The 16,210-nt window shown below is 47.0% G+C and overlaps 1 protein-coding gene across 1 annotated transcript in view; it reads right to left on the bottom strand.

Moving 5' to 3' along the window:
• EXTL3 (exostosin like glycosyltransferase 3) overlaps positions 1–16,210 on the bottom strand; it is a 145,931-nt gene that overhangs the window by 89,873 nt on the left and 39,848 nt on the right. The window contains exon 2 of the mRNA XM_068280062.1: positions 10,108–12,686. Within this exon, the coding sequence (XP_068136163.1) occupies positions 10,108–12,255 (2,148 nt within the window). The 5' untranslated portion in view covers positions 12,256–12,686. The remainder of the gene's footprint in view (positions 1–10,107; positions 12,687–16,210) is intronic.

The raw sequence follows: 16,210 nt of genomic DNA, 5'->3' as shown, positions 1-16,210 counted from the left end.
ATAAAATGTTTACAATAAAAAAAAAATGTAAATATTTACCTAAGGGTCTAAACTTTTTAAATATCAATGTAAAGATGAAATATTTCTATATTTTTTTTATTTTAAACTTGTAAATAGTGATAGATGCAAAACGGAAAAAATGCACCTTTATTTCCAAATAAAATATTGTCGCCATACATTGTGATAGGGACATAATTTTAATAGTGTAATAACCGGGACATAAATACAATACGTGAGTTTTAATTATGGAGGCATGTATTATTTTAAAACTATAATGGCTGAAAACTGAGAAATAAAGAATTTTTTCCGTTTTTTCTTATTCTTCCTGTTAAAATGCATGTACAGTAAAGTGGCTCTTAGCAAAATGTACCCCCCAAAGAAAGCCTAATTGGTGGCGGAAAAAACAAGATATAGATCAGTGCATTGTGATAAGTAGTGATAAAGTTATAGGCTAATGAATGGGAGGTGAACATTTCTCACGTGAAAACGACAGAACCTGAATGGGTTAACTAAAGAGGCCGAGTCGGATGATTTTCCTACGGACTAGGCCCTGCTAATACGTTTGTGACTCTGAAGTGTTCCCTTCCTCCTTGCAGTCTTTTTTCTCTCTGCACTCCTTATTACCCCATGCAAATATTACCAAGTTCACCAAGACCAGTGAAAAACCAGAACATTTTTTTTGCATTTAGGCCGGGTTCACATTAAAATACAAGAGAATGTGCAAAATGCGTTCACCGTACATCTAATGAAAGTCAATAGAAAAGCAATCTTTCTCTAAAAATTCACAGTTTCGTAAGCTTGAAGAAATGACTTCTTGCAGCGCAAGGTCACACATCGCATGCAAATTTCCATTGTCTTTCATTAGCTGTTGTATATAGTAGCAAACAAAAATTCTGTACCGTGTTAGCCAAACAAATTATATACGTTCGGTAGAAAAAAAAAGTTTTGTAAAAAATAATACCTTTTACTGGCTAACTGATAGAGTTAAATCTTGCAAGCTTTCTGGGATCTAGTCCCCTTCTTCAGGCATATTTCCAGATGTTAGCTGAAGTAAAACACTGATGCAGGTAAATAGTAAACACGAAGGTGACAGTTTATGAAGATGTATGCTTGCACTAACTCACTGGCTCCAGCCTGCTTATCACCTGACATCTAACTGCTAAACAGTAACCAGCACAACTGCCATCTTTGTGTTTACTATTTACCTGCATCAGTGTTTTACTTCAGCTAACATCTGGAAATATGCCTGAAGAAGGGGACTAGATCCCAGAAAGCTTGCAAGATTTAACTCTATCAGGGCTGGTTCAGACGGACGTCTGCGTGGCGTTGCGTCTGGGGGCGTTGCGACGGCTGCGCGGTCAGGCTTTCAGTAGCCTTCGGTCGCGCCGTGATGCGGTCGCGATTTTTTCTTCCCCTAGGGGAACATTAGCCGTCGCGGTTGGCCGCTCCCTGGAAGCAACATGTCGCTTCCAGGGGCAGCCCGAACGCTCGCGAAAATCGGGACCCGAACGCCGCGTTCGGGTAAAAGCGTGCAAAAGCTCGGTGTAAACGCTCCCATTCACTTGAATGGGAGCGTTTACCGTGACGTTCCGAACGCTTGCAGTAAACGCTCCGCAAGCTTCCGTCTGAACCAGCCCTTAGTTAGCCATTAAAAAGGTATAATTTTTTACAAAACGTTTTTTTTCTACCTATATAATTAGCTGTTGTAAAAATTTGTATATGGACGCAAATTTTAATAGCTAAAAACACATGCTTAAAAAAAAAAAAAAAATCAACTTCCCGCAATGTTAATTGTGAACCCTCCTTTAGGACCCGTTTCCACTGCTGCTTATTCGCAATTACTCATGTGATTTAGACAACAGGATGGGGGGAAAAATTGGATGGCATGTTGCATTTTTTTCGCATCACCCACAGCTAGATGAATCTCACAGCACAGATGAGCCGGCATCACATCTCGCAAGACACATGACAGCGCTGTGTGTAAAACCGGTTCGTACACCATATCTCAAGTACCAGCAAGGCTGGGGTTCAGCAATTCAGCCTACTTTCCCACCAAGTTTGGGGTCTGTAGGGGCTATGGTCACGGAGGTCTGACCAGCACAAGATAATTGCTGCAGCACAGTACTTACGCATATTTCCGAAAACAGCTGTTTGTCAGCTGTTTCGAAGACCTGAAAGTGGTTGTGTGGCTGTGCAAAGTCAACATGGGCCTGGCATGATGACGCAAGATTAGAGTGTCATGACAGCTAGGTCACACTGACAATCTAGCCCATATCAATATCACGAAGGCTCTGTCTGGCTCTTGGTAAGTCAGCAGGCTCTGTCTGGCTCTTGGTAAGTCAGCAGGCTCTGTCTGGCTCTTGGTAAGTCAGCAGGCTCTGTCTGGCTCTTGGTAAGTCAGCAGGCTCTGTCTGGCTCTTGGTAAGTCAGCAGGCTCTGTCTGGCTCTTGGTAAGTCAGCAGGCTCTGTCTGGCTCTTGGTAAGTCAGCAGGCTCTGTCTGGCTCTTGGTAAGTCAGCAGGCTCTGTCTGGCTCTTGGTGAGTCAGCAGGCTCTGTCTGGCTCTTGGTGAGTCAGCAGGCTCTGTCTGGCTCTTGGTGAGCCTGCAGGCTCTGTCTGGCTCTTGGTGAGCCTGCAGGCTCTGTCTGGCTCTTGGTGAGCCTGCAGGCTCTGTCTGGCTCTTGGTGAGCCTGCAGGCTCTGTCTGGCTCTTGGTGAGCCTGCAGGCTCTGTCTGGCTCTTGGTGAGCCTGCAGGCTCTGTCTGGCTCTTGGTGAGCCTGCAGGCTCTGTCTGGCTCTTGGTGAGCCTGCAGGCTCTGTCTGGCTCTTGGTGAGCCTGCAGGCTCTGTCTGGCTCTTGGTGAGCCTGCAGGCTCTGTCTGGCTCTTGGTGAGCCTGCAGGCTCTGTCTGGCTCTTGGTGAGCCTGCAGGCTCTGTCTGGCTCTTGGTGAGCCTGCAGGCTCTGTCTGGCTCTTGGTGAGCCTGCAGGCTCTGTCTGGCTCTTGGTGAGCCTGCAGGCTCTGTCTGGCTCTTGGTGAGCCTGCAGGCTCTGTCTGGCTCTTGGTGAGCCTGCAGGCTCTGTCTGGCTCTTGGTGAGCCTGCAGGCTCTGTCTGGCTCTTGGTGAGCCTGCAGGCTCTGTCTGGCTCTTGGTGAGCCTGCAGGCTCTGTCTGGCTCTTGGTGAGCCTGCAGGCTCTGTCTGGCTCTTGGTGAGCCTGCAGGCTCTGTCTGGCTCTTGGTGAGCCTGCAGGCTCTGTCTGGCTCTTGGTGAGCCAGCAGGCTCTGTCTGGCTCTTGGTGAGCCAGCAGGCTCTGTCTGGCTCTTGGTGAGTCAGCAGGCTCTGTCTGGCTCTTGGTGAGTCAGCAGGCTCTGTCTGGCTCTTGGTGAGTCAGCAGGCTCTGTCTGGCTCTTGGTAAGTCAGCAGGCTCTGTCTGGCTCTTGGTGAGTCAGCAGGCTCTGTCTGGCTCTTGGTGAGCCTGCAGGCTCTGTCTGGCTCTTGGTGAGCCTGCAGGCTCTGTCTGGCTCTTGGTGAGCCTGCAGGCTCTGTCTGGCTCTTGGTGAGCCTGCAGGCTCTGTCTGGCTCTTGGTGAGCCTGCAGGCTCTGTCTGGCTCTTGGTGAGCCTGCAGGCTCTGTCTGGCTCTTGGTGAGCCTGCAGGCTCTGTCTGGCTCTTGGTGAGCCTGCAGGCTCTGTCTGGCTCTTGGTGAGCCTGCAGGCTCTGTCTGGCTCTTGGTGAGCCTGCAGGCTCTGTCTGGCTCTTGGTGAGCCTGCAGGCTCTGTCTGGCTCTTGGTGAGCCTGCAGGCTCTGTCTGGCTCTTGGTGAGCCTGCAGGCTCTGTCTGGCTCTTGGTGAGCCTGCAGGCTCTGTCTGGCTCTTGGTGAGCCTGCAGGCTCTGTCTGGCTCTTGGTGAGCCTGCAGGCTCTGTCTGGCTCTTGGTGAGCCTGCAGGCTCTGTCTGGCTCTTGGTGAGCCTGCAGGCTCTGTCTGGCTCTTGGTGAGCCTGCAGGCTCTGTCTGGCTCTTGGTGAGCCTGCAGGCTCTGTCTGGCTCTTGGTGAGCCTGCAGGCTCTGTCTGGCTCTTGGTGAGCCTGCAGGCTCTGTCTGGCTCTTGGTGAGCCTGCAGGCTCTGTCTGGCTCTTGGTGAGCCTGCAGGCTCTGTCTGGCTCTTGGTGAGCCTGCAGGCTCTGTCTGGCTCTTGGTGAGCCTGCAGGCTCTGTCTGGCTCTTGGTGAGCCTGCAGGCTCTGTCTGGCTCTTGGTGAGCCTGCAGGCTCTGTCTGGCTCTTGGTGAGCCTGCAGGCTCTGTCTGGCTCTTGGTGAGCCTGCAGGCTCTGTCTGGCTCTTGGTGAGCCTGCAGGCTCTGTCTGGCTCTTGGTGAGCCTGCAGGCTCTGTCTGGCTCTTGGTGAGCCTGCAGGCTCTGTCTGGCTCTTGGTGAGCCTGCAGGCTCTGTCTGGCTCTTGGTGAGCCTGCAGGCTCTGTCTGGCTCTTGGTGAGCCTGCAGGCTCTGTCTGGCTCTTGGTGAGCCTGCAGGCTCTGTCTGGCTCTTGGTGAGCCTGCAGGCTCTGTCTGGCTCTTGGTGAGCCTGCAGGCTCTGTCTGGCTCTTGGTGAGCCTGCAGGCTCTGTCTGGCTCTTGGTGAGCCTGCAGGCTCTGTCTGGCTCTTGGTGAGCCTGCAGGCTCTGTCTGGCTCTTGGTGAGCCTGCAGGCTCTGTCTGGCTCTTGGTGAGCCTGCAGGCTCTGTCTGGCTCTTGGTGAGCCTGCAGGCTCTGTCTGGCTCTTGGTGAGCCTGCAGGCTCTGTCTGGCTCTTGGTGAGCCTGCAGGCTCTGTCTGGCTCTTGGTGAGCCTGCAGGCTCTGTCTGGCTCTTGGTGAGCCTGCAGGCTCTGTCTGGCTCTTGGTAAGTCAGCAGGCTCTGTCTGGCTCTTGGTAAGTCAGCAGGCTCTGTCTGGCTCCTGGTAAGTCAGCAGGCTCTGTGTGGCTCTTGGTAAGTCTGCAGGCTCTGTCTGGCTCTTGGTAAGTCTGCAGGCTCTGTCTGGCTCTTGGTAAGTCTGCAGGCTCTGTCTGGCTCTTGGTAAGTCTGCAGGCTCTGTCTGGCTCTTGGTAAGTCTGCAGGCTCTGTCTGGCTCTTGGTAAGTCAGCAGGCTCTGTGTGGCTCTTGGTAAGTCTGCAGGCTCTGTCTGGCTCCTAGTAAGTCAGGAGGCACTATATGGCTCTAGGCAAGTCTGTTCGCATGAATATATTCCATTGCTGTTGACAAAAGCAGAAGAAAAAGAAATAGATCCTTGAACAAATAAAGGTAATAATGCAGGTAAAAGTGACGGCACAACAGCAGTCTCTCGCGCGCGAGACCTTCAAATCCCTATGGTTACCCAGAGCCAAGCATTACTGAGAGACTAAACCAATCTAATTGTTATCACTGCGCAAGCAAGAAGCCAAGTTCTCTGGGGTATAAACTGAATGAGGAGCACAAAACAATCTTTTTTTCATATTCTACTTTGTAACAGTCTTAGACACTTGGTACAATAGAACAATAGCTGTGCGACAATAAGGTAGATTCATCTGAATAAGGTAAACATCACGTGAAATCTCTTCTGACAGCTGCGTTTACCTCCATACATTTCCCCAAGGCTCTCTCTGACATTATGCTAATTAGATCATACTGAAGGACGTTTATGAAAATCAATGCAGAAGTATTCTGAAAAAAAAAAACCATAAAAATACATAGAGGAAAAAGTCTAACATATCCGCATTGATGTTGATACTGCCGCTCATCGCATCTTAGAGGGTGTTCTAGAAAGAGTGGAAACGAGAATTCAAAGCAAGTCGGCAATCCAAAAAAGTTATATAAATGTTTAATCTAACAGGACGGTGGACAGCCAACATTTCGTGACCTGTCATGATCACTTTGTCATGGCGTCACAATATCTGCAATAAGCATTAGGGCGGTGCGCTCGGTCACACGGTGGGCTTTGCAGATCAGACACCTCTTGCACAAAAGATTGCTATTGCTATAGACTGCAGGCTTCTCAGAGAGACTTAAAGCGGTATCGTCACCATAACAATCAAATTTCAACAGCAACTGGCCTGAGTGTATTAAGTGATAAAGATGCTAATCCTGCATTCAAAACTTTCAAAACTTTTTCTGCTGTTATGATTTGGAGTTATCACATACTGAAGGAACACTGGCCCTTTAGTAGTCATGCCAAAGAATTGCATGCTGGGTAGTTCTTTTTATCTATAATCTGTTCCTCCTCTTCCCTTTATTTCCCTGCCAGCTTCTTATCTGAAACCTAATCCCCTACTCACTTGTGTTCACAAGCAAGGCTGAGGCGACTCAGCGATTGGAGGAGACAAGAAAAAAAGTAAAGGGCAGAAATGACATCACGAGTTAGCCTTAACTGTGGGCAAAAGACATGGCCCCACCAGGAACAGAATTCTCATAATTTACTATATAACATTCACTGAAATCAAAACGTGGACAGTATAATACATGTGTTATGTAAGTAGATCAAGCATTTATCTACTTGTATATGTTTTTTTTCCCTGGCATAGTATGGCTGATCTTATTGCTTTAAAGAGACTCTGCAGTCTCAAAAAAAAATCATGTTTTTGTATTAAAAATCTCTAACACGATTGCCCTAGCTAAAACGCCGCATCCCTGCGGCTGAACTCTAACTAAATCCCCCCAAACTCCCCGGGGCACACTGCGGGGAGCGCTTCCGTGAGAGGCAGAGCTTTCAGCTGCAGCTCTGCCTCCATGCGCGTCAATCCGCGCGTATCTCCACCTCTCCCCCGCCCCTCTCAGTGAAAGAAGACAGAGGGGCGGGCGGAGGCGGCGATACGAGCTGATAGACACGCTGAGAGGCAGAGCTGCGGCTCATAGCTCTGCCTCACACAGAAGCGCTGCCCGGATTGCCCCCCGGGGAGTTTGGGGGAGATTTAGTTAGAGTTCAGCCACGGGGATGGGGCGTTTCAGTTTAGGGCTATTATGTTAAAGAGATTTTTATATAAAAACATGATTTTTATGAGACTTCAGAGTCTCTTTAAGCCTGGTACACACTTTCAATTATGATTGGCCAATCACTGACCAATTTAACACTTCCAATGCTGTATAAGGGTTTACCTTTAATCTTGACGAGACACAGAACATTTATATCACGCTTTTCTCCTGGCTGGCACAAAGTGTCAGAGCTGCAGCCACTAGGACGTGCTCTATAGGCAGTAGCAGTATTGGGGAGTGTTGCCCAAGGTCTCCTCACTGAAAAGATCCTAACTTACTGAACAGGAAGAGCCAAGATGTGAACCCTGGTCTTCTGTGTCAGAGGCAGAGCCCTTAACCAGTACACTACATATCCTTCTCACTTCAGTTGTCTTGTAAAATTCCTAAGCGTTGGCAGTTAAGAGACGAATTTCATGTTACATACTTTTAATCAACAAAATTGTAATATGCAAATTAGAGGAGTCGGAGTCGTGGAGTCGGAGTCGGTGGAATCCTAAACTGAGGAGTCGGAGTCAGTGGATTTTTGGACCGACTCCACAGCCCTGGCGCAGTACGCTCCTGGTGACATCAGCGGGATCGAGGACACGGCAACGCAGGCGCAGTGGTTTTCAGACTTAAGTCTGAAATTCCAGAAGTGAACCAGAGGCGGGGCTGGAGCATCAGTGAGTGGCTGCGCGGGCACAGGATGTCTGCGGGGGACTGTTAGAAGCCCCGGGTAAGTTCAACTCATTTTCCCCCAACCCCCCACAGTGTCCCTTTAAAGCAATACCCTCTAACATATCCATAGGACAGATAAATGGAACCTCCAAGGGACCCCATTCAGCTGCTAAATGGGTATCGTCAAATCAAACGCCACTGTTAACACACTTCATGAACCACAGTACCAGTTGCCTGGCTATCCTGCTAACCCTCTGCCTCTAATACTTATAGCCATAGCCCATGAACAATCATGCAGATAAGAGATTTCAAACACCTGGCAAGCTTAGCTGCATGCTGGTTTCAGGTGTACGATTCTAAAACTACTGCAGCCAAAGAGATCAGCAGGACTGGCCGGCAAACTAGCATTGTTTAAAAGAAAATGCATATGGAAGCCTATACATAACTCACTTCAGGTTCCCTTTACCAAAGACTGCAATAACTATAAAGTGAAGAGTTTTTGCAACCAAGCTAGTTCACCGCTGTCCCAGTTTCCTCCACTGAATGAGCGCTGTGATTACAGCGCAGGAGATTTGGGCGAAGCCGGCGCCACCATAACGGCTATAGCGGCGCAAAGTGAGCAACTTCGCCTTCGTCAGAAGTCGGAGCTGAAGTTGCTTCTAAAACACTGTAATTCGGCCACCAGCAATAGCTGGAAGCGGAATTACATTTTCCCCACTATCCACGTGGACCTGGAGGGGGAATAGAATTTAACGCCGCCAGGAACTTGTGCAGCAGGATAAGCCATATACCAGCTGTATCCTGCGCCCAAGTCTCCCAGCGGCAAATTCATACGTATGCCCACTGAACAAGTCTCTAACACCACAGCTTACCAATCAGCACATTGAGCACACGCTTTGTACATCAAACCCTAGTTGGAAACATTCTGAAACTTATATTAAAAAGTGGTATGACCTTTGCTCTAAAAGATTTACAGGATAAATCCAACTACTAAAAAAAAAAAAATAGTGGTAGCAGAACAGCATTCAAACACAGTACTTTCTTCAGTGGGAAGCATAGATCCGAAGTAGGAAGCTTATTTCAGAACTCAAGTAATTACATTATCTTGTTTAGGTTTCCTGATCAGCCACAATTCGTAAACATTCCTGGCAGTGTTTGCTTTTGCACATTTAGCAGAAGGTAAAAAACAGAGGATAGATCTCACTAGATACATAATATATAAATACAGCAGCTATGCAATAAAATGCAATGGCAGCTTAATGTGGATCCGAGGTGAACTTTTACACATTGCATAATTGTGTTCCTTTCCTATTGTTTATAGGGCATTCCTCAAACCAAATACTTTTTTTGTTTTTGTTTTAATACTCTAATTCCCTATAAACAAAAAAAAGCCACGCCCACAGGTTTTCAGAGAGCCTTAGCAGCATCGAGGGTTCATGGGAGCTCAGTCTGGGGAGGAGGGGGAGGTGTAACTAGCCATTGATTTCAGAGGCAGAGGGGAGGAGGGAGGAAGAGAGGGGATCAGGCTGATGGCTCAAGATGCAGATAAGCCTGCCTCTGTGTAATGTGTACAAACAACATGTCTGCTGTCATTGTATCACAGGAATAAATAATCATATTCTATTAAAACTGTTTGCAGCTAGATTTGCTGTGTAAACCATCTAAAGATATATAGACAAGTTACTTGTTATAGTTAGTTTTTCATCTCGGATCCGCTTTAAAGAGCAGATAAATTGTACTTTGGGGACTTGTAATTTGCAATCAGACAATAAAACTGTGCACAAAAAGCAAAAATGAGAACTGTATGGGTAATAAAAAGCAGGAAAACATGTTTTTATTGCATATTATGCCAGAGTCTAATCACGTTTTAAGGGAACACAGATGGCACGCTTCAAACAAATTTTTCAGGGAACAACTAACTCTCACAAAAAGGGTTAACACTGCTATGTGTTCTGCATAGGAGAATACATGCAGCTAGGTCATGAGAGACTGCCACCGGCTTCAAAGCGGACATGTCAGCCGAACCCATCACAAAATATCAATTGTAGGACAAACGTTACATCGGTAACATCTTTATGGAGCTTTATCCCCACTGAGGCACAGTGAGCGATGTAATTGTTGTATTATTCTCTCTAAAGCACTGTGTAAAATGTGGCAGCACTATATACAATGCATAACAATTATAAATAAATGATAAGAGAAGCAGAGTAGTCTCGCCCCATCTGGATATAAAAGGCAAGAAGCAAGAGCAACACAGTTCCCTGCTGTGAAGCCAATTACAGTTACTATACGACTTATACGCCAACTTCCTGGACCTGTAAGAGCTTGTTCTCTATACCTCCCCCAAGTCTCTTTATGATTGCAGTATGCATAACACCACTTCAAGAGAGCAATTAGAAAACATTTTAAAATCGGGAAACATGAAATACGTACAATATAAATAAAACATTGGAAGACTCACCACTATGGGAACACCAATGTCCGGCCACAGGAGATCCTCCGAAGGTAGTTTAGGAGAATTCCATACCACGACAACTTTGTTTAAATAAGGGAGTCCATTTAACCTCTCCAGGGAGTTCATTAATACTTCCTCACGTTCGTAGGTCAACATGACTACAGTGAACTGTTCCCTCGGGACATTTCCACCCAGAGCAGCCTGAAACTCTTTCCCAGATCCACCGGCACCGCCACCGATTGGACGGAACCCGGTGCCGGATCCCAGGAACTTTGCTTCAGAGGGCAAGACGGGGTCAAAAGGCGTGTGTGGAAAAAGGTGAAAAGGACCCGGAGCCGAATTCCAGTTTCGGTAAATATCAGTGGCGGTCAAGGTAAAGTTACGTAGGTATTTAGGGGAGGCGTAAGGTGGTTCAGTTTCCACCGGTCCTAAATCCAAGTCTCCATTGTCTGCCATGTTTGGATCTGTACCAGCAGCTTTACCGGAACGGTGAGGAATTTCCACAGCTGGTTCTTCTCTAATAGGCGCTGCTGGAATTTGTATACGAGTCCTCAAGGTTGCCAAGATGGTGTTAAACACGGTATCAGATGTAGAAAAGTAAGTCTCCCATAGGAATCGTCCTTGCCTCCTCATGGCGAGGAGGTCATTATCAGAAATGCTCCTCAAGAGAAAATGCACCTCTGTGATGCGTGGTTTTGGTATGATCAACACTGCCTCGTTCCACCGTATCATGTCATGGTAAGGTAACTGGATTTGCTCTCCAAGGATGACCGGGATGGCTCCTACTTCAAGAGCCTCGAAAAGCCTCATGGCACTGCCAGCAGATATAATGAGCTGGGAGTCTCCTGGGGTAATGATAAGTGCAAATGTGGACTGCTTCAGTAGCTCTATCCTGTCTTCTCTTCCTCCACATAGGGCCCACTCGGTGGGCAGGCTTGCTTTAGGCTGGTTCTTACATGTAAACTCAACCATGACAAAGTCCAACTTACTGTCCTGGACAGCCTTTAGAGTGGTGATGATGCGGTCGTCATAGTCAGCTGGAGGGTTGCCTTCAATCTCCTCCTCAAATGAACGAGCCTCCTGTAAACTTGAACGTAAAGATTCGATCTTCTCCCCTTGAAAGCTGAACAGGTACTTTCGCTTAACCGGAACCTGCGATGGAATTTCCAGAAAGTTGGGTTCGGACATGGCATGAACCAATGGTGTTGTGATGATGTCAAACCCAGGCCGATACTGTGATTCGTAATAGGTGGATTGAGCAATCAAAGCACGTCCTGTGCTGACATTATAGAGATAGTTCTGAGTCTCTGATTTCCTGGACAAGTTTATGATTAGGTGATTGTGACCATCAGTCCGCCAGTATGGCAAAGAGTGCAACTGTTGCTCTAAGTCAGTAGGTTTTGGCATCATTAATTCCTGCATTTCTCCCAATAAAACTACATATATACAAGCTATATTTGCATTTTCAGTCACGTACACATTTGTCCTGACACTGGCCTCCAAGGCTTGTTTGATTAAAGGGTCTATTGAGTTGCCAAAAGGGTACTGGTCACTGTTATACACATACACCGGGAACCCAGAGGTGAGTGGGCACCTTGAGTAATCAAAGCAGTTATGCAGTCGGCAGGTCCTTTTGTGTTTTGGCAAAGGTATGCTAACATCGTCTTTATCTGGCAACAGCCGGATTGGCAAAGAGAGCTTTGGCTGATTCTGTGCCATAAGTTCTTTGTATGAATGCTCCGTTTGACTGATGACATTCTTGAGCTGAAGCAGGTCCTGCTTGGCGTTCTCTATACTCTTTTTACACGCTTCGATCTTTAAGTTTAACTTTGCGATCTCGCTGTTCAGCTCCTGCCGCTTGGCTTCCAGCTGCAGGAGCTCCTCGCTGACCGACTCCCGGATCCGGCACAGATCCTGAACGTGCTTCACTTCGCAAAGCTCGTTGCCTGTCCGCGGCCCGAAAATGGGTTTGCCTGCGTTGTTTGCATCGTCGATGGTGGTCAGGTAATAGTGGGCGATGAGGGGGAAAAAAACCAAGATGACGAAGAGCGTGAAACTGAGCCAGGAGAGTCGGATTCGGCTGGACCACCGCAGCATCCATGGCTGATTTCCGTTCCCATATCCCCCATTCCGCAGCATGGTGTACCCACTCATGAGTTCCAAAGCGATGCTGGCCAATCACGTCGGATCAGTAGCCATGCCAACACGATTTTTTTGACCAGCGAGTCACAAAAAAATAATTACTCTCTCAGAGCCACAGCTAACCAATAAAATGGAAATTTCATTTTCTAGCACCTAGACTTTAAAACCAAAGTAAGATTTGTCTAAAAGATTAAAAATATACGTGGAGATAATTCCGGAAATCCTTCGGCCAGTTTTATCCCAGATTTAGGAAACACGATGCTTGATGGGTAAGGTCGGGCGGGGAGAGGTCCTTCTGGACAAGGGTGAACGTTTCAGCTGAGTCTGGCATCATAAAGTGATTATTGGACAACTTTGCAATCAACAAGCATGATGAAGGGACGGCCCAAGGCAATGATAAGACTTCGGAAACATCTTTAAAACTCCAAACCCATGGATGAAATCTAAAATATAAAAAAGAAAGAAGTTAGATTTCAAAATTCGATCACTGGCTACTTAAAGAGGAAGTGAAGTTACATAATACACTAAAAGCTGCACATAGATACCTCTCCATTCAGGTGTTCAAAAACAATTGCATATTTTTACTTATGATGAAAGCTTTATATTTTTTTTTTTATTCCTCTCTGCTAGACACCAGTTGTTGCTTGTAGTACAGGGAGTAGTGATGGCGTTCCAATTCCGCATAGCCAATCTGAAACACTCAAATCCTCCCCGATAGCCATTTTGAAACACTCAAATCCTCCCGACTACCGGAGTTCAGCACTAAACAAGTGGAAAAGGTCAGGAGGTCACCGCTATGCTGACTCACGATTTGAAAGAAAGAAGCATCAGAGTCATGTGACAAGAATTGCATTGCAGTGAAGGCCTCCTGGCCCCGTCTGCTTGCTTGGTGCTAAAAAAAAACAAAAACACCCCCCCCGCCCCCAAAAAAAGTTTTGCTTACCTGGGGCTTCTGCAAGCCCCCTGCAGCCCCCCTGTGCCCGCTACCTTACCAAACCATCCTCCGGTCACTCGCAGTGGCTCACTTTTGTTGTCTTTAATTGGCGTCACCAGAAGCATACTGTGCAGTAGAGATTTCCTCCTACTGCGCCTGCACAGGACACTCCCGGCCGTGCATCCACCAGGTGCAGTGAACGTGGACTTGCAGGTTGGCAAGAAGGAAAGTGAGTCGTGGCGGGGGACCGGAGGATCGTTTAGAAGCATCGTGGGCACAGGGTGTCTGCAGGGGGCTGGTAGAAGCCCCAGGTAAGAAACTTTTACAGGTCCGCTTTAAATGCGGCGGTTGGGAGGATTTGGGCATTTTGAAACTGCTATGACGAATCAAACACCAACACTAACAGGGTGTGTTCAGGAGAAGGGACCATTGGGCCTGATGGAAGATGTTCTCCTCTCTGGTCACCTCTTCTCACTCCCGCTTACAAGACTTCTCTCGGTCTTCTCCCATTCAACAGAACTCCCTCCCTGAACATATCCGCCGCTCACTCACATTTATCCTTTTAGGCACAACCTGAAAACTCCGCTCTTCAGGCAGGCATACACTCTCTTAGGACCCACTGGTAACTACCATTTTACCATTTCATACACATCTTCCCTTTATCTATGGTCCTATCCCTTACGCTTTAGACTCAAAGGCCAATTGGCCAGGGCTCTCTTCCCCTTTTGTCTCTTAATGCTGTGTTATGTGCAGGGCTGTGGAGTCAGTAAAAAAAACCCTTTAACTCCTACTCCCCAGTTTTTAAAACCACCAACTCCAGGTACCCAAAATTGCTCCGACTCCACAACCCTTGCAGGGCTATTGAGTGGGTACAAATTCATCCCGACTCCACTTCCCACATCTCAGTTTATGAAACCACAGACTCCAGGTACCCAAAAATTACTCCGACTCTGACTCCACAGCCCTGGTAATGTGAGTGCATATCTTCCACAATTATGTAAAAATCTGTTATCGATTTATTCACTGCATCGGCTGCAATCCACCAATGTCTTGTATTGTCAACTCTCTGTTTATTTTGTATTGTTCTACCCTGTATGCTGTTGTACAGCACCACAGAAGTTGCTGGCGCTATATAATTTAATAATAATAATGAGCATAAGGGTTAAGATGAAAAACAATGGCCTCCGCCTACAGTCAGACAACATCAGGGCCACCATACACGCTAGATTCACTTCAGACACGGCTTCAACCAGCCAAGAACCATCTAGCTGGTATACACAGCCTAAGGTTGGTTTCACACTGTCATCCGGGCTTATGGTAGCACTACGATGCGACGATCGCAACACAAAAAATTGCTTTCGGGGACTACCACGGTAATGCGCGGTAATCTCCCTTCTGGCTGCAGGCCAGGCAGGAAGTGAGGCTCTCTAGCGTGCACTTCCTGTAGCCGAAATTAGAATCGTGCGCAAGTGTATTGAAAAAAAATACACTTCCACACATTCCGAAACGTGAAAAAATGTAAATTATTTGCATCGCCATAGACGTGCATGACTTCCTGTCGCTGCAAATATTGCCCAACAACGCGCTGTTGCCCGTGCATAAAATTTGCGACTTCCAGCACATCGCGCAAAGTATGAAATGCCCCATAGACTTACAATGATTTAGCGTTACCCTGCGGTAAAACACGGTAACGCACTGCACCAGTGCGAAAGGGGCCTGAGTGTGAGGTGAAGTGCAGGAATACACAAACGCCACAAGGTCTGCATCCGGTCACCCCTCACCCACAATCCAGGGAATTGCGGTTCTGTCATATACTGTACACCCCTCTTCTGTAATGATAGAGAGGACATGGAATAATTCTATTTTTTTCCCTACAGGAGGACCTACACAACCTCTTCAGACGATGAAACTGCAATCCTTTTGTCTCTCCTCATCAGATCTGTGTTTGTTTATGACGGATTATGTATGAGCAAGATGAATGTAGGTGGTAATTGATGTCAAACTGGAAAATGAAAACGGAACGTTCTAATCTGCGTGCAATTATCTGTTTCAGGTGCTTTGCGGCTCCTGAAGAAACCTGAATAAGCAAGCATAGCCTCGGGGTCCAGCATGGCTCCCTAAACAATCAGGAGGAAATTGTTCTGCTCTATTAATCTGAGGGATAAACACAAGCATGTATATTGTGTACAGAGAGATGCAAAGCTGAGTGTCAGCAACAGTACAGCTCAGCTGCAAGTGGTCACCAATGAGAAAGGCAGATAACGGTGCTCTGCTACGCAGGAGAAAACTCAAAACATGTGCTAAAGGGGAACTCCGTGCTGCGCTGCATAAAAGTGTCCCCTAGATAGATCAAGTGTTAAGGAGCTTTTTATTCAGATAAACATGGCTATAGTACACCTGAAGTGAGAGGGATACGGAGGCTGCCATATTTATTTCCTTTTAAAACAATACCAGTTGCCTGGCAGCCCTGCTAATCATTCGAGCATCAGTAGATTCTAAATCACACACCTGAAACAAAACAAAAGTTTGCCCTCCTAAAACAGAAGATATTTGCGATTATTCAGGTTGAAGTGAGCATAGGACGTCTCCCACAATGCATCACCACTGAGTATGCAAATCAGGGCTGTGGAGTCGGTACAAAAATCATCCGACTCCAACTACTTAGTTTATAAAACCACCGACAGACTCCAGGTACCCAAAATTGCTCCAACTCCTCGACTCCAACTCCACAGCCCTGATGCAAACCACCTATTTGTTATCCCTGATAGCTAACCACACCTCCAGAACCGCTGGAATGCAATGATGTATCAGCTTGTTAATTGTACAGAGCCACAATAATCCAACATGCATACAGACTGTTTCATCTTGGTTGATCCTCATCAGTGCATGGCATGGATTAATGTGACTCTATGGCAGCCTTTCTCAACTTTTTTACCCTGGATGAACCCTGTAAATAACTTTTGGATCTCAAGGAACCCCTGCAAACAATTTTTTGGGTCTCGAGGAACCCCTACATTTATTTTTCAGGAGGCA

This window comes from Hyperolius riggenbachi, chromosome 4, assembly GCF_040937935.1.
Source record: "Hyperolius riggenbachi isolate aHypRig1 chromosome 4, aHypRig1.pri, whole genome shotgun sequence".
NCBI lineage: Eukaryota > Metazoa > Chordata > Amphibia > Anura > Hyperoliidae > Hyperolius > Hyperolius riggenbachi.
This window is presented reverse-complemented; position numbering and strand designations above follow the sequence as displayed.